A 19,052-nucleotide genomic window follows, 5' to 3' on the forward strand; every position below is an offset into this window, starting at 1 on the left:
TGACGATGATGATGGGTCCTCAGCACTGTGCCCGGCGGAAAGGGCAGGTCATTAAGACGGTTATAAATAGACAGTGAGACAGGAAGCCCAGCCTTCTTACTACATGCATTACTTTGGATTTCCAGTAAGAAGGTGGAGGTCAACATCTCGTCTTCTCCTCCTCATCCTCGGTGAGCGTTGTGTGATTTTTGTTTTTTATCATTTCTGTTTTACAGCGGACACAACTCCTCAGTGCTCCATTATGGCCACGCCGGAGCCCCTAATGACAAGACCATTAATGACGGGGACATGTGGTAAGTGGGCAGTTTGCTTTGCTTGGGGGGCCGGAATTTGTCAGCTTAACCCACACAATCTATTCAGCCTCATTATAACAGCATGAAAGGAGCGTTCTGGGGGCTTTGAACTTGTCCCCGCTGTTTGCCGCGCATTCTGCCAGTGTTACGCCGCCCCCTGGTGTTCTGAAGGGAGCAGTGAAGCATGATGGGTATTGAATTTAAAGAGCGACGACAGCAAAGCGAATGAGATTTTAAAAACGCGCCGAGGCACGGCAGGGTGGCCGTACTTTGAACTTGAAGTGACGGTGGCACCGCGGGGTCCCGTGGCGGCTCCCTCCTCACGCCCTTCCTCTTCTCCTGCAGCCTGTTCGACATGGGCGGAGAGTACTACTGCTACTCCTCCGACATCACCTGCTCCTTCCCCGCCAACGGCAAGTTCACCGCCGACCAGAAGACCATCTACGAGGCGGTGCTCCGGTCCTCTCGGGCTGTAATGGCTGCCGTCAAGCCAGGTACTGCAGAGTCTTGCCACGCGTCGCGGCTCCCCCCCTCTTGCCTCTTTAACCGGCGCCTCCCGCAGGCGCGAAGTGGACCGACATGCATCGCCTGGCAGACCGTGTCCACCTGGAGGAGCTGGTGAAGGCCGGCATCTTGCATGGCGACGTGGACGACATGCTGGAGGTGCATCTGGGTTCCGTCTTCATGCCCCACGGCCTTGGGCACCTGCTGGGCATCGACGTCCATGACGTGGGCGGCTACCCTGAGGTGGGTGCCGGTGTACTGCCGTCTGCTTTTTTTTTTTTTTTTTGAAGGACGTGATGCGAATAAGTATTTTATTTTCTGATCGGTACAGGGGGTGGAGCGCGTCAACGAGCCCGGCCTGAGGAGCCTGCGGATGGGCCGCCTGGTGCAGGAGCGCATGGTCCTGACCGTGGAGCCGGGCATCTACTTCATCAACCACCTGCTGGACCAGGCCCTGGCCGACCCGGCACAGAGCTGCTTTATTAACCGCGACGTGCTGGCACGCTTCCGCGGCTTCGGAGGGGTCTGAGACATTTACTTGTTTGAAGTTTTAGTGACATCCTAATGGTTCTTTTGTTATACTAGTGCATATACAGTATAAGATGTGCTTAAGTACAATATGCAGTAAAGGGTTTATTACCTGTAATTGAATTATCATGGACAAATGTGGAAACGTCTGAGGCCAGTTATTACTTAATTTAGAGCGTTTAACCCGTCCTGCTCGTGTTGCATTACGTGGATTAATTCGATCATGAAGGACCCGGTTGACTTGTGCAGCACCTCCAGATGTTTGAAGATGAACGTAACCAACGTCATCTGCTCTGTCTGGCTCATGCAACAGGTTCGCATTGAGGACGACGTGGCGGTGACTGCCACTGGAGTCGAGCTGCTCACCTGCGTTCCTCGCACCGTGGAGGAGATTGAAGCCTTCATGGCTGAAGCGGAGGGCAAGTCCTTCAGCGCCTGAAGTGCCAGTCTGGAGCTGATCTTCATTTCTCCGAATACAGAAGTGTCTCATCCCAAAGGGAAATGAGTCCAATTAACGTCCTAAACTTTATACTCTAACAGTATTGATTCATCATCAGAGAATAGTATTAAGAAATATTTTACATCATGTACTGACCACGGATTCTGAATCTGTAGCACCTTAAAACCATTTTACTTTATGCATGACTTCTTTCTACGCTGACGATTTATACTGTGGAAATTTATAAATAAATAAATAGTGATTATTAAATGTGTGCCTGGAATTATTAACACACACAGAACCACGCAGCAGCACAACTGATCTTCAACCTTCCCAAGTTCTCCACACCGCCCCTCTACTACGTTCCCTCCACCGGCTCCCAGTAGCTGCACGCATCAGGTTCAAAATACTGATGCTGGCCTACAAAGCCAAACATGGAGTAGCACCATCATACCTCACAGCCCTTATTACACCTCACACTGCACCTGGTATACTCCGAGCCTCCAGTACTGCTCGCCTGGTCCCTCCATCTCTGAAGGTAAAAGGAAGACGCTCATCTAGACTCTTCTCCGTCTTGGCCCCTCGGTGGTGGAATGAACTTCCCCTCGAGGTCAGAACAGCTCAGTCACTGAGCACCTTCACACGGCAGCTCAACACATTCCTCTTTAGAGAAGATTTAGATGAACTTGTAACCTTCTTCTTGTCTGACTTCTGTATAGAAACTAGAACAGAGTGAATAAAAAGGTTGTATTCATAGTTGGGGTCCTAGTGAACCAGAACTGACCACTTCATCCAAGGTGACATGGAAGCACGTTGTAAGTCGCTCTGGATACGGGCGTCTGGTAAATGTAAATGCATTAAGGGTTCTGGTTACATAAAAGAAATCAGATGGAGAAAGTGGAATCTCATCTGTATCCTGTTTACTGGCACACCGAGGTGACCTGGCAGAGAGGACCATCTGAAATAACGCCACTACGGAGCATCTGTATCTTATTCTGCTCGTGGTTACAGCATCACATGACCAGGTCAGGTTACCTCGGAGCGGCTGGATCATTTACCAGACGCCCTTATCCAGGACGCATTAGACTCAGTAGTAAAGAGGACTGTCCCCCAGGAGACACGCAGGGTTGCGAAAATCACAAAGCCTCGTCATTATTCTTATAATCGACGATATTCACGTCTGCATCGCGATGCATCGATTATGAGATTCTGTGAACACTCATAGGCTTGTCAGGCTCCCATCTACGTGTCTGCTTCTTTGCACTACTGCACCAAATCCACCAAAACATCACCAAGGGAGTAAATGCACCCAAAAACAACCAAGACAGGGGTTTGTGCATCACTGACTAGAAGAAACGCTGTGATTCCTGACCCTCCTCTTGGCTGAAAGATCAGAATGTGATTCTCTCGCTTCATCCAGCCCCCTAATCTGTGGCTTCACCCTCAGATATGAGTACAGAGATGCGGTGTATCTGTGAAGTTTTATTCATTTCTCCTGCAAGTTATTATTCAGAGGGGAACGAGGACGAAGAATGTTCTGGAAGTATTTTATACACAGGTCCAGTGACCTGTCCTCAGAACATTCCAATCCAAACACAATCTCTGTAAAAACTCCAAGTTCTATCTTACAAAGTTTCAAAGTGAAAATGATCCATGTGCCATGCAGTTTTTATATATTATAGCATGATGCATCGGGGAAGGTTCAGCTGGTGGTGTCTTATCATCCCACATCGCTGGCCAGAGGGTGTCTTCAGGGCACGAACACGGTGCTGAGAAGCACCTTGAGCAAGCTGCTCACCACGCCACTTTTAATCACCTCCACCGCGCTGAGGGGCCGGCCGGGAACCTGCCTGGATTACCCCGTCTCCGCTTCTCAGATACACACAACACCACCACGCGCCCGCATCGATCCAGCGTTTCCAGGCTATATAAAGTACAGACGTTGCATCAAATGTGATCTGAGATGCACCTGATGGAACACAGACATCTGAAGCACGGCTGCTGAACCCTGACTGGAGAGTCCAAGACTTCAGACCACCAGGAACCCGAGGATCCCAGTTTCTGTCGAGACGATATTTCTGTTGAATTATGGATAGTAATAGTGTCATCTCTTATCAGAGGATGGGTCTCATCTGCCGCAGAACTCAGATCTTAAATACGTCTTAACTGGGTTCTTTCTTCAAATCCAACGTTCTGTTTTACTTGTTCCTTTTGCTGAGCGTTGAAATAAATGGCCGCCTGAGAGCTGTGCAGACATTCCGGACCAATCAGAGCTCTTTGAGGATGAAACATGACCTTCTGCTGATGGGTGTGAAGCAGGTTCATCACACAGAAAAACCTACATCAAGCTGCAACATCCAATCACAGTGAGGGCATGAAGTCAGTGTAGAGAATGGAGGGGGAGATCATCTTCTGGGTGAGAGAAATAATTACACCCCAACAAAAAGAGCTGGGTGGGCGCTGTAGCTGCTATAGCTGGTGGCCTGTTGTAATTTTAGTTTTAGTCGAGTCTTTGTGTCCAGCTGTCATTTTGGTCTTTATTAGTTTTAGCCACGTCCATCCTCATTTTAGTCTAGTCAAGGTTCAGTCGACTAAAAGTCTGAGCTTTTTAGTCTTACTTTAGTCATGATTATCCTTGACAAATCTTCAATTCGTCATTGATAATTATATTTTAGTCTTTTTTTTAATAATGCAATTCTATTTAACCCAGTCAACATAGTACAAGTACCTGGTAGAACAGACAAAAAACATTTTCTTTTAATCAAACCCATTTCATAATTAAAACAAAGTTACCTTTTAGACTCAAGAATACTCTACATGAAAGTGAAGTGAATGTCGTTGTGAAACACTGCAGCACAGCACTCGGCGACACGGTGAAATTTAAACCGTCAACCTTGGTGAGCAGTGGGCACCATGACAGGCGCCCGGGGAGTAGTGCGTGGGGACGGGACCTTCATCAAGGGGACCTCAGTGGCACATTGGCGGTTCGAACCTAATTATGGGTCCGTTTCCTTACCCGAGAGGCCACCCCTGCCCCATTCCACACACAGAAGATGCTCTGATTTGTGTTTTTTGACACCCATACTTAATTGTAAAGAAAGCGGCCAAAGATTCTCCCAGATATCTGATAACCCACCACAAGCATCCTGAAATCGAACTAATAAAGTTGCGGAAGTGACGTCATCTGTGCAACCAGATGGGAGACACAGGAAGCAGAAATACTGCATAATAATAATAGTAATGCGATTGAATGAGAAGAAATGATGTTTTCGGGGTTTTTTGTAGTTTTTATTTTGTAAAACACATTTTGTCTCATATTCATCAACAATATTACATGATATATTTCATTATAGTTATCGTCACATGACCAGCATTTACGCTCATCTCATCTTTTTTTCATTTTGTCATAAAGGTTTGTTGAGGAAGATATTTGATGAAAACAACACTAGTGGGTAGCTAGTTCCTCCTCTCATTTGCTTGGTTTCACTGGATATTTCTGTACGAATCCTGCCACATATTATTAACAACCTGGGACGCACACTCAACCATGCCGATGAACATTGAACCTTCTCAGCAGCAGATCACAGACCACAGACAGTTTAAATGTTGTCTGTACTCAGCTGTACTTGTATGGTGACTATAAAGGCGTCTATCTAATTATCCATAAAATTCCAGGAAAATGCAGCCCACAGACATAACAAGACCAAATTCTGCACCGTTGTGAAAGGTTTTAATTATCCACGTCTTCTCAGCAGCGCTCAGTTATGCCAGTTAATCACCGCTTGGCAGAGATGAAGCAGCGATGGTGCATCTGGTAGGTAGACTAGGACTCAATTAAAAATGTTCTCTGGGCAGCATATGGACGTGCTGTTGTACAGCCAGAAAAATCTACTGCAACACAAAATAAAATGTTTCTGTTCTCATCATCAGTCAAAAAATGCAACGATTAGGAAAAAAAAAAAACATTTTAATGGAAAATCCTGAACTATCAATCTCACGGTGTGAATATGCTGAGATCAAACAGACGAGTCTTTATTTCTTTTCTTTTAACAATGTCATTTCTATCCCTCATTCCCCGCGACACGCGAGTGGAGATCCTCCGCTTTCGACACGTCAGCTCATCTTGCGTCCGGCCCGGTAATCTCTGGTAATAAGCGCGAGGGCCGAGGAAGAAATGGAAAAAGTTTGCGGCTGAGTGAAGGGTGGCCATAATGAAGCGGCTTCCCGCCGAGTAATGAGGACCTGAGCCTAATACCAAGGGCGGCCCGGCAGGCACGGAGAGCATCAGACTCCTGGATCCAGGATTACACGGACCAATTTCCAATCAAAGAGCAGCCAGCTAGCAGTAACCTTGACTTTTGACCTTTGGGGGCATAAAGCAGCTAATCGGTTCAATAAATGTTTAAATGTTCATGATAATGTGAAAAAATAAGGTGTTGTCATTAACAGGGCATCAATTTTCATTCTGCAATTATCCAATCATAGTCACCATTTCAACACACACACACACACACATCAGAATAACTGGGTAACTGTCATTATTGAACACTTATGGATAAATCAATTAATATTTTTTAAAGCCTGAATATTTATGTAATCGTTTTGGATGTCAAAAAATGGTTTTATTGCATAATCAACAATCTATTGCACACCATTTTATATGAATTAGTCCCTGACTACTAATATAACTATCCATTCACCTGGAAACATTGTATTAGTTGCTATAATCATTTCAAAAACATCGTGTAAGTAATTATGGCTTTTGTAAATGCTAATGTAACCTCAAAATGACATGCAGAGAGGGATGTGCTTGCAAAATATGCTAAAGGACGATCCACCTGAAAGGCAGGCAGAAAGGCGCCGGCTGGAGAGATCAAAGGAGCCTTCATGGCAGCTTCTCTTAATAAGCAGCACGATCCTCCATTACAGGCTGCTCCTGCAGCGTGCGCCATGGTTCATATTAAGGATATGGAGCGAATAGTGGTGGAAACACTACAATATAACGCAGTTTTACCATTTTAAATCGCACATCACGTCCCATCTTGCATTTTCGTAGTTCGTCCACAGAACAAAAGTATAACAAAAGCAATAATAAGACATTAATCATCATTTATCAAGTGAAGCTATTTACCTAAGGACAAAAGAGGCAACTCAAGGGCGAAGTAAGCGACCACAGAAGATAGAATGAGATCGTGTGGCCGTTACTGGCGGCGGGAACATTTCACACTCAGTTGCTGTGTCAGTTAGAGTGTGTATAATCTCAGCAGCATTCTCCCCCCGGGAGAATGCTGCACGAACATGAAATCCTTTTTAATGAGTTGTCTGTAGGGCAAAGGTGTTTACAGGGTTCTTAAAAGTCCAGTCTGAAATCGACCAACTCTAAACTGTGATACAGGGGCTTCTAGGATCAGTTCAACTTTTTCCATTGTGCTACATAAAATGCAGCATGTTCACTAATGTCACTCAGTTTAACCAGTGGGCATAGTGGGCGTGGTCACATTCGCTGGAATAAAAGCGCCTGATAACCTGCATGTTGGTGTCAGTAGTGGGCGTGGTCACGTTGACTAGAATTAAAGCGCCTGATAACCTGCATGTTGGTGTTGGTAGTGGGCGTGGTCACATTCACTGGAATTAAAGCGCCTGATAACCTGCATGTTGGTGTTGGTAGTGGGCGTGGTCACGTTGACTGGAATTAAAGCGCCTGATAACCTGCATGTTGGTGTTGGTAGTGGGCGTGGTCACGTTGACTGGAATTAAAGCGCCTGATAACTTGCATGTTGGTGTTGGTAGTGGGCGTGGTCACGTTCCCTGGAATTAAAGGGCCTGATAACCTGCATGTTGGTGTTGGTAGTGGGCGTGGTCACGTTGACTGGAATTAAAGCGCCTGATAACCTGCATGTTGGTGTTGGTAGTGGGCGTGGTCACGTTAACTGGAATTAAAGCGCCTGATAACCTGCATGTTGGTGTCGGTAGTGGGCGTGGTCACATTCCCTGGAATTAAAGCGTCTTATAACCTGCATGTCGGTAGTGGGCGTGGTCACGTTGACTGGAATTAAAGTGCCTGATAACCTGCATGTTGGTGTTGGTAGTGGGCGTGGTCACGTTGACTGGAATTAAAGCACCTGATAACTTGCATGTTGGTGGTAGTGGGCGTGGTCACGTTCCCTGGAATTAAAGGGCCTGATAACCTGCATGTTGGTAGTGGGCGTGGTCACGTTCTCTGGAATTAAAGTGCCTGATAACCTGCATGTTGGTGTTGGTAGTGGGCGTGGTCACATTGACTGGAATTAAAGCACCTGATAACTTGCATGTTGGTGTTGGTAGTGGGCGTGGTCACGTTCCCTGGAATTAAAGGGCCTGATAACCTGCATGTTGGTGTTGGTAGTGGGCGTGGTCACGTTCTCTGGAATTAAAGTGCCTGATAACCTGCATGTTGGTGTTGGTAGTGGGCGTGGTCACGTTTGTTGGAATTAAAGCGCCTGATAACCTGCATGTTGGTGTTGGTAGTGGGCGTGGTCATGTTGACTGGAATTAAAGCGCCTGATAACCTGCATGTTGGTGTTGGTAGTGGGCGTGGTCACGTTGACTGGAATTAAAGCGCCTAATAACCTGCATGTTGGTGTTGGTAGTGGGCGTGGTCACGTTGACTGGAATTAAAGCGCCTGATAACCTGCATGTTGGTGTTGGTAGTGGGCGTGGTCACGTTCTCTGGAATTAAAGGGCCTGATAACCTGCATGTTGGTGTTGGTAGTGGGCGTGGTCACATTTCCTGGAATTAAAGCGTCTTATAACCTGCATGTCGGTAGTGGGCGTGGTCACGTTGACTGGAATTAAAGTGCCTGATAACCTGCATGTTGGTGTTGGTAGTGGGCGTGGTCACGTTCTCTGGAATTAAAGTGCCTGATAACCTGCATTTCGGTGTTTTTAGTGGGCGTGGTCACGTTCACGTTTCTGTAAAATGCAGAATCAAGTGGCCTCTTCATCAACCGGCACGACTCCAGCAATCGAGTTTCCATGTCTGGCCCGACACTGGCACCCCCCGGATGCTCAACACCTTACAGCTTTTATTAACTTCTCACAATAAATGTCAAAGTTATTGCTACACGAATGTCAGATAAACCAATTTTCTCCAGTTTTTAGCAGCAGGAGATTATATTCAGCGCTTTTCTCCGCGACTGTTACTTTTAATAAGATGTCGTTGATCGGACGTTGAAGTCAGTCCCGTCCTGCCGAGCTCCTTTCTGAAGATGCCTCGGCTCCCGCCCTCCTCCCTGGAGCATCTCTACAGAGTTGGACAGTGGTCCACCTCTGGCCCCCAGGCCTGGCAGAAGCTCCGGCGCTCCTCATCAAACGCGGCCATCCAGCACAGAAGCATTTGGAGGGAACGCCGCTGTGGGCATTTCTCTGTTTACTGGTCGGCCACGCCTGCAAGACTGCGATAGATGGCGGGTGTGTCCCAGCCCGAGGGCCACATTCTTCAGGGGCTGAATTTTGGAGTGACACAACAAGGCTGTCCTCCTTCAAACACTGGGTTGAGGAGGATTCATCACACCCCATGAATGTGGCGCTGACACCCCAAAGGAAAAGAAGTTTCCTACGAGATAAAAATCATTTCACTCTCTGTCAAAGTTGTCCAGACAAAAGTGCTGGAGGTGCTGGAGAAGCCGCAATTGCCTGGAAACTGAACCTCGTTTGACGATGGATGTCGGCTGGTGGCTTTGAGGCTCTGACCAGCTGATCAGCGGATCCACAAGGTCCAGACACACAAACACACACACACACACACACACACATATATATATAAAACACATTACTGAAGAAAAATTGCAGCAAAAGTCAGGCAGGCTACTGTAATCCATGCCTGGAGAATTAGTAATTATTTAAATATTCTATAATCATGTCTTTTTTTTCCAGGAGGAAGTTCATGAAGCATCTGTGCTTCACCACAGACAAAGGTCTCCAGAAAGTGTTTAATAGTTTCACATGTGGGCGACCTTGAAAAAGAATAAGGATCGTGTTGAGATATTGAGTTGAGGCTCTGTTTAAAATCGTTTTAATGATCTTCACACGAGCCCTGAGGACTCTTCATCTTCATCTTCATCTCAGGGCAGGAGCGAGGGGGAGGATGTGATCTACCGATAAACTATTTCTGACTTCCAGCACCTTGGGTTAGAAGGTTTCACGTCTTTACGCCCCCTGGCCGAGTTAAAGAGGAGCCACACCTCAACATTTCCAACTCTTCCAGTGGCGATCTTCAGCTCAGCTGCACCACGCTGCATCTTGCTGGAGCTGCCAGGATGTGGGAGTGAGGATGACGTGCAGGGAGTGGAGGAGGTCTTCTGCCGCATGCCGCCGTGGGAGAAAGTGAGGCGAGGGAACAGATCTGAGGTGCAGGATCACCAGTAAATGCAGCACGTGGAAACCTTCAGAGGCTCTTCTCCACGGTTGGATTTTTGTTCTTTCTGAACCGAGGCAATGGTTCAGGGAATATCAGGTTTCTTCTTTAGATTTCACTGCCTCTTCCTGCTTAACTTGTTGCTATATATTTTAATAAAATATTGAGTTTCAGACCAGACGCTCGAAACTAAAATCTACATTGTCAATATGGGAAAATGCACTGTGGCCATGTTTTCTGCAATATTCCCCAGCCTTGATACGCGTTGTACAGATAAATTCGAGTCCACCTAGTATACATGCCTTTCGATGGTGGGAGGAAACCAGAGAACCCAGAGGAAACCCACATCGACGCAGGGAGACTCTGCCTACACAAGGTCCGAGGCCACGGCCCCCAAAAAAACCAGAAAGAAACAGGAAGTTGCTGAAGACTAGAGGGCCGCAGGAACTGAGGTTTCTTGAACTCTGTAGATGAAGGGCATTGTGCACAAAGGCTGGAACACGGCACCCGCATAAAAGAATCGTCTGAAATCAGAAAAGGCCGCCATGAGCGGGAGATGATTCCTCCAGCCAAAGCGGTGGCCAGTGAGGCGGACGGCGAGCTGCTATCTACTGCTATCTCAGTCATCCAGGTGAACTTGTCTGGAAGTTCTTCAATGTGGAGACGTTTCATTCTGCCGTGGCGAGGAACAGGTCCTCGCCACGTTCCAACTCGTCTGCACACGAGGCCGATCTGCGAGAGGTGTAATAACCCAGGCTGATGCGGATGCTGCATTTATCTCTCTTTTTTAATGTTGAGAAAACTCTAATCCTGTTCTGCATTTCTGTTAAATCACACTTAACAGCCAATTAAATGTTTTCATGATACTAAGCTGGCCCTGTGACGCGGACGCAGCTTTGAAAGGCCACACCGTGACAGTGTGTGGTCTGCCAAGATCCGGGGAAAGGTTAATGGGGCTAAATAATAAGGGACGAGAGACGAGAGCACATGAATATTTAATTAACCAGTGGAAATAAGCATTTTAGCAGGAACACCGCGAGTACGGCTGAGGAAATGCATTATGGGAATTGGCCCCATAATGAAGACAGCGATGAGGCAATGACATATATACTATAAATAATAGCAGAATACATTCATATTTAATCAATGAGCGAACGCTCCGCAGGAACACCACAAGTACGCGTGTCTCATTGTGAGCGCTTCCTGCGGAGGAATTGCCACCTGCACCCCGCGGAGGTCTATTTATAACTCCCTGTCACCCATCCTGAACCGTGTTTACAGAAGCTTCTTCAGAGCGGGGACTGTCACCACACTGACATAAAAATATCAGTCACCATCAGCCACCCTGCTAGCCTTAATAAAGTCATATCATCATTAATACATGTTATCATCCTAATAAACACCTCCTAAGATCAATATTTCCCAGAAAATACTACAATTAAGGCCTAAATAATGTTAAATTCTTGTTTAATGGGGTCAGTACAGAATCAATCAACAATCCGAGTTTTACATTGTTCCTTTTAACCATTCATTGACCAGTTGAGAACTTTATTCTCTCAGATCTCAGAAAAGAAACCTGTTTTTTTACACGTTATAACCTGAGCAGTCAGGCTGGAGATAAAACGAAGGTAGGACCATGCCCGTCTCCTGGTTTTGGACAACTGGTGTGAGTTATGAGGGAATCTGCTTTGCACGCAGCACATGAGTTTTGGAAAAGTTTATAAAGGCCCTCAGAACACCTGACATCCAACATCTTGCATTCCTTACCAAACAGCAGACATCTAATTGGCCATAAAAAATTCAGACCATCTGCTCAGCCCGTCGCTGCATTAATTGTAATTCGTTTTGATCCGATCCGTCACGTTATTTTCGAAGTGACAGAGGCGACGCGATAAGCAGAATTGTTTGTGAAGTCAGCGGGCGTTCTCTGCAGAAAGAAAGTGCTTATGCAGCTGTAGTGCTCACTGCTCGTATTTTTTCATTCGTTAAGATAGTCACCGAGCCCCGACTGTCCAGAGCCCAGCACAAAATTATGCATACATTTCAAAACGTGCATTTATGAAATTATTACAGGACAGCATGATTGAAGTGGCATAAAACAAACGTATCTTAGGTTCTAACTTACGCACATTTAAAGCTGACAAGCAAAAAGATATTATTACATTAACTTCTTCAGGCTCTCCAGCTACATATACTGCATCATCACAATCCAAGTGGAACTGTTTTTTTAACGATTACGTGAACAGAATGGAGCATTTTGCCTTTTTGTTGAGAAATTAACGGCAACATTTTAAAATGATGGCACTGTGGCACAGCAGGTAGCAACGTGACCTCACACCTCCAAGGCTGTGCATTCACATCCCGACTTGGACCTTGTGTGGACGGAGTTTGCGGAGTTTCCAGTTTCTTCGGTACACTAGCCAGGTACACTAGGTGGATTGGGGACTGACCATGTGCGTGAGTGTGTGAGTTGGCTGGGGCCCCGCCCTTTACCCAGTGTCACGTGACCCTGAGTAATGAGTGAGAGGTCAACGAAGAACAAGGAATATTATTGGAAAAAATGGACAGTGAAGGGAAGAATGAAGGCAGAATACATGATACATGTACATTTTACATTTACAGCATTTACCAGACGCCCTTATCCAGAGCGCCTTACAATCAGTAGTTACAGGGACAGTCCCCCCCGGAGACAGTCAGGGTTAAGTGTCTTGCTCAGGGACACGATGGTAGTAAGTGGGATTTGAACCTGGGTCTTCCGGTTCATAGGCGAGTGTGTTACCCGCTAGGCTACTACCACCCCCATATATATACTTATGCATTATACGAGTGACGTTAATATAATTTTAAAATATATATTTATATGTTTTAGCTTGAGTCATGCCAGGACTGGCTGGAAGAAATAATGATGAAGCCTGAGACATGAGAGAGTGTTCAAGCAAAGAGGGAAGAATGATGAACAATTGCCTGAATTTACCCACATTTTCATGCATCTGATGAAACGGGTGTCGTCCACCGGGCCTGGAAGAGCTGCTGGGGGGGGGCTGCGGTGGACAAGAAGACACGAGTTAACTCATGATTCGAGGCTTATAGAAGAAACTGGCGGCCCGTGGTTGGTAATAATGATTACAGTAGACCAGGGATGACTTCAGGTATTTTATCCGCGCTCTACCTGAGCTCCCAACGTGGAAATGTGGCAGAAAATCGAACGCTGACGAATAGCGGCGCACCACGCTGCACCAGGCAAGCCGACGGCCAGACCAGCTCGTCCAGGAGGCGACGCCCCGCTGCGGCGTCACCATCCATCATCGCTGCAGGGACCGTCAGTGTCCTTCCATTGAGCTGTGACAGGGAACACCGAAGTGGGACAGGGACAGGCGCTGCAGCGGGCCGGAAAAAGTCCGAACAAAAGCGGCTAAAGGGCACAGAGGGCCAGAGCGCTGCGAAAACGAGGACATGACACGAAATCACAGGGCGTCAGATGGGGACGAGGCTGGAATTCTCACCGAGGCTCAGGTGCTGAAAATGGAAATTTAATGACGTCCCAGGGGGTGACAGGCCTAAAGCAGGCCGACCCCGTTGAGCCGGGCTGGCCCGCGGCTCTGGGCAGCTTCCGATCGAGCAGAACGAGAACTCTTCACCAATTCGGTCCATGTGTTTTATTCATCTAGTAATTTCGTGTTTACACTAATCATCCGACCCAGATGACTGATATTCAGGCCATATTCAGTTGTGCAGGCCATCGTTTTGTTTCATGAAAGGCAAAGATTCCTTTTAGCAAGAAATGCCTGATTGCAGAGACAACTCATCAGTGATCACAATCTTGAAACCAAGTAGTTACAGTAAAAAACTAGAAATATTTTTTTCATAATCGTAAGTAATATAGAGACGGTTAATGAATCCATTCTAGTAAAGTGCAATTACAGAAGCAGAGTGACTGTTTCCTGCTGGATTTGTGTCCAAACAAGTTTGCTTGTTCCTACTGTCCCGAGGCAACTTTACCAGTGTGATTCGGGTGTGTTTGTGTAACGAAGCAGAAATCAGCATAATGTTAATTAACGTGATGCATTAAGAGGGCCACGTTTCCTGATTTTAATTCATCGGCGCTGCATGCACCCCGAACACAACTATAAGCATATTTTCCTGCATGACCTGCTCTGCAGAGTCACTTCAGAGTGACTTTGCGGCGCCACTGAACCCGCTGGATTGGATTTTTAACATCCAGGACCCGTTTGTTTTCACTTCGAGTCCCGCCGGAATATCCAATAATGCCTCGGGAAAATGTGCCGGAGCAAGTGCACCGCGGTGTTTGTCTCGATCAGCTTCTGGTGAATATGGCAGATATGAAGACCTATGCCATTTAATATATGTCAGTGCTGTTATTGCTAAAAAAAAAAAACTACTAGCAAGGTAAAGGTGGAGCGTCAGGATTTTTTATTAGTGTGATGCTCCAACTATTTCCAGTAAAGTAAAAGTGACGTTTTCAACAGCGGATTTGACACCAAGACGCACTTGGACTAGGCTGAAATGTTATTACGATGACAGATCAATTTTAGAAATGTGTGTGACATTTTTAAAATAGGATAAAAAAGGCAGAGCACTCAGCACAGGTGACCAGGCTACAGTATCATACCTGCAGCAATATTTTTCAAAACCACTCAAATGTCCCTAATTGCATTATCTAAAGATAATTAAGGGAACAGAGAGATTATTTAACATTAATACGAGTTCCCCTCGCCAGTCTATGGTCCTGCAGTGGCTGGAACCGGTCGTTTTGCTTCACCGTCTCACAATCTCTAAAGACCGGATGGGCTCATTTTGGCTCATTAGGCTGCCACCATTCATGAACATGTCTGCAAGATGCATAGATGCCACAATTTTCATCTTTCACTGCACCTTAAGGAGCACCAGCTGTATGTTTAATGGAACAGTCTATAGCTTATGGGTTATATTCATTTGGGCCTGAGGTTCCAGCACTTTAACCCTCCTTCTTCTACCTGACAGGTGCACCAGGACAACAGAGGCCCTGCAGTCTGCAGGTCTTCCACATGCAGAAATGATGATTGATCTGTTTGAAAGAGATTACGTCTGTCTTACTGACATTTTGATAGCCCTGACAGTTGTAAGTTAAGACTGCATGGTGTAAATTTGACATTTATTGAAATGCACAGATCGTTGTCTGACAGATGACAGCACGTTCCACTACAAGGTCCTTCCCTGAACGCAGAGGAAACTGAACACTGACAGTGAGCTGTGATGGACCGTTGTTGTATTTTTACTGTACACTGTAAATGGCAGTAAGCTCTCCATGAAATATTCATCAGTTTAACACGTAGAAGACTGCATCTCTCCTCATCAATGAACCAGTCAGTGGCCAAATCAGTACAACCCAGCTAAGAGCTCAATTTTAGCCCAGAGATACTCTATGTCTGTCACCCGTCTGCCATTTTCATTTTCATTTTCACTGGAATGACTTTTTGCTGTTTTAGTTGAACTACAGTACAGTCGAGGCCAAAAGTTTTGAGAATGAAACAAAAACTGGTTTTCACAAAGTTTGCTGCTTCAATGTTTTTAGATCTTTATGTCAGTTGTTTCTGTGGTGTATTGTAGTATAATTATGAGCATTTTATACGTTTCAAAGGTTTTTATTGACAATTAATCAAGTTTATACGAATATTTGCAGTGTTGGCCCTTTTATTTCAAGACCTCTGCAATTCGCCCTGGCCTGCTGTCAAACAACTTCTGGGCCAAAGTCTGACTGATGGTGACCCATTCCTTCATATTCAGTGCTTGTAGTGACAGAATTTGTGGATTTTAGCTTGTCCATCCGCCTTGAGGATTGACCACAAATTCTCAATTGGATTAATGGACCCAAAATTTCAATGTTTTGTTCTCTGAGCCACTTTGGTCTTATGGCACAATGTTCCAAAGGCATTGTTCTTCTGGTTGGGAGAAGTTGCTGTCGGAGGAGGTTTTGGTACCATTCTTTATTCATGGCTGAATTCTTATGCAAAATTGTGAGTGAGTTCACTCCCTTGGATGAGAAGCAGCCCCACACATGAATGGGCTCAGGATGCTTTACTGTTGGCACAACTGGACTGATGGTAGCATCACCTTTTCTTCTGCGGACAATTGTCTTTCCAGACGCCCCAAACAATCTGAAAGGGTCTTCATCAGAGAAAATGACTTTCCCCCAGTCCTCAGCAGTCCAATCCCTGTACTTTTTACAGAATATCTGTCTGTCCTTCAGAGAGAAGTGGCTTCTGCAATTCGTCTGATCACTCTTCACAACATTCTGGAGTAAATGCAACCTGTCATAATAAAAACGCCAGCAGCAAACTTTGTGTCATTTGTGCCAAGTATTGGAGTCATTCTCAAAACTTTTGGCCACGACTGTACATTTGGCTTCACTATTCATCTTGATGCAAAAATACAACTCTTTTTATGCCCCATTTATTTGAAAGAAACAATCCTTGTCCAATCCCGTTTGATAAACAGGACAGCCTCACTAAATGAATTCCACTGTGACCTTCCTCCCAGATCCGGTCCAGTGAGAACATCTGATTAACGTTGTAAGAGCAGACGATGATGCATATTTAATGTTCTGCATACAACAAATTACAGACCTGCTGGGAGTCGTATAAAAGCCATCAAACATTTTCCTCAGCCGTGCAATAAAGTAAAGTGACACGTCTCACCAAAACAACATGAAAGGACTGATTAAATAACAAATATCATATATACAATAAGGCCAAAAGTTTGGACACCTTCTCATTCAACGTGTTTTCTTTATTTTCATGACCATTTACGTTGGTAGATTCTCACGGAAGGCATCAAAACTATGAATGAACACACGTGGAGTTATGTACTTAACAAAAAGTGGAGACCTGACCTCCACAGTCACCGGACCTGAACCCAATCCAGATGGTTTGGGGTGAGCTGGACCAACAAGTGCTAAACACCTCTGGGAACAATGTAGGAGAAGCATTTCAGGTGACGACCTCATCGAGAGAATGCCAAGAGTGTGCAAAGCAGTAACCAGCAGAAGTGGGACAAAGTCATTGCTTTTCAAGTCCCAAGTCAAGTGCCAAGTCAAGACAGGCAAGTGTCGAGTCAAGTCCAAAGTCAAGACTGATAAGTCTCAAGTCAAGTCCTAAGTCCTGCAGTTTGAGTTTTGAGTCCTTTCAAGTCTTTTCAAACGCAGAATAATAATATATTTTCACCGATCGTGTAAAATCTATTGTTTTATTAAAACAAGTGCAATTGAAACTGCAGAAATAAATAGTGCTGACATTGCACTATTAACTTCATTTTTAACATTTAACTCATATTTTTTAATATTCTTCATTTTTAACCACTGCTTTACAGAATAAACGCATCTGAAAAAACAAGTGCAACTGTAATTATTTGAACAAAAAGTGCTAACATTGTATTTCCATGACATATTGCATTTCAATTACTTCCACAGCAGTTTGTCCTGTCCTGTAACAAATACATGAACATAACAGACTTAACCGCGGGAAGTGGAAAATAAGATGTACTTGTGTTTACAACTGTTTATTCAGTTAAATAGCTGCATCCATGTTACCACGTCACGTTTGATGTGGTAATTTCACAGTTCGAATACTCGTTCTCGCCCCCTACAGTGCAATTCGGCTAGGTATACATCCGCACTGATTTAACTACACAGCAAAGAAAAGTTAGCAAATAAGCGTTAGCATTCACTCAGAACTTACCGTTCTTTGTGCAACTTCAAATGTCGAACGAAGTTGGAAGTTGTTGCATCTCCGTCTGTAATCTTCGACCCGCATGTTTTGCATACTGCTATTCGTTTTTTGTTGACCACCTCGTAGTTTTTATATCCGAACGAAACTATCTTTGGCATAATTTTGTCTAACTGGCGTGTTATTTGAGAGTTCCACTGCATTGGTTGTCCTGTAATTTGATTGGATGGATGCTGTTGGCTCAAAACAACGTGGATCTAATTTGATTGGATGTCTTGCCGACAGCAAATACGCGCACAGACGCACATATACACAGACATTGAAAGATACAGAGCGTTTGGTAATAACATACGTTTTAATATTTGGGTTTTCTGGGAAACAGCAAGTCTTGTCAAGTCAAAAGGCTCAAGTCCAAGTGAAGTCACGAGTCAATGATGTTAAAGTCCAAGTCGAGTTGCAAGTCTCTTTACATTTTGTCAAGTCGAGTCTAAAGTCATCAAATTAATGACTCGAGTCTGATTCGAGTCCAAGTCATGTAACTCGAGTCCACACCTCTGGTAACCAGAGCAAAGAAACTAGAATATAAAACGTTTTCACTTATTTCACCTCTTTTTGTTAAGTACGTAACTCCACATGTGCTCATTCATAGTTTTGATGCCTTCAGTGAGAGTCTATATATAAATATAGGAATTTCAGTGCAATTTTAAGATGCTCAAAGAGACATTGTCTAAAGGACTGGTTAAGTACAGGATACTTCAAACAAGACACACGAGACAAGACAAACATTCTGACCAAATGTCAAATGTCTGTTTGGCTCACAAAATCACTAATGGCTCGGCCTGATATTTATTGATAAAGCATTTCCAGAAATAAAACCCCCTACATTTAAAGATGTACCAAGTGCTTATTGGCATTTATTGTCATTTAAGGAAGCACCACTAGATGGAGGTGCCTGATTGTGAAGATGCAAACAAGTCATGTGATCGTCACATGTACAAGGCCTTTTATGTCATTCCCTTGTTGTCTGCAAAAGTTGTGTGTGACTAATTTCAATGCCAGATCATTTTTATTTCTCAAAAATACATACAAGAAATGCCAATTAAACTAGTAAAGGCCAAATCACTCACCTGCTAAATGCCACCGAACTACTCTAAATATCAGCTACTGCTAGA

The 19,052-nt window shown here is 45.0% G+C and overlaps 1 protein-coding gene across 1 annotated transcript in view; it reads left to right on the forward strand.

The window, feature by feature from the left end:
- The window catches only part of LOC114783722 (xaa-Pro dipeptidase-like), a 35,864-nt gene extending 33,830 nt beyond the window's left edge, over positions 1 to 2,034 (forward strand). The window contains exons 11-15 of the mRNA XM_028969238.1: positions 216 to 293; positions 639 to 787; positions 856 to 1,040; positions 1,129 to 1,320; positions 1,639 to 2,034. Of these exons, the coding sequence (XP_028825071.1) occupies positions 216 to 293; positions 639 to 787; positions 856 to 1,040; positions 1,129 to 1,320; positions 1,639 to 1,764 (730 nt within the window). The 3' untranslated portion in view covers positions 1,765 to 2,034. The remainder of the gene's footprint in view (positions 1 to 215; positions 294 to 638; positions 788 to 855; positions 1,041 to 1,128; positions 1,321 to 1,638) is intronic.
- Positions 2,035 to 19,052: the final 17,018 nt, after the last annotated feature.

This window comes from Denticeps clupeoides, unplaced genomic scaffold, assembly GCF_900700375.1.
Source record: "Denticeps clupeoides unplaced genomic scaffold, fDenClu1.1, whole genome shotgun sequence".
NCBI classification, from domain to species: domain Eukaryota; kingdom Metazoa; phylum Chordata; class Actinopteri; order Clupeiformes; family Denticipitidae; genus Denticeps; species Denticeps clupeoides.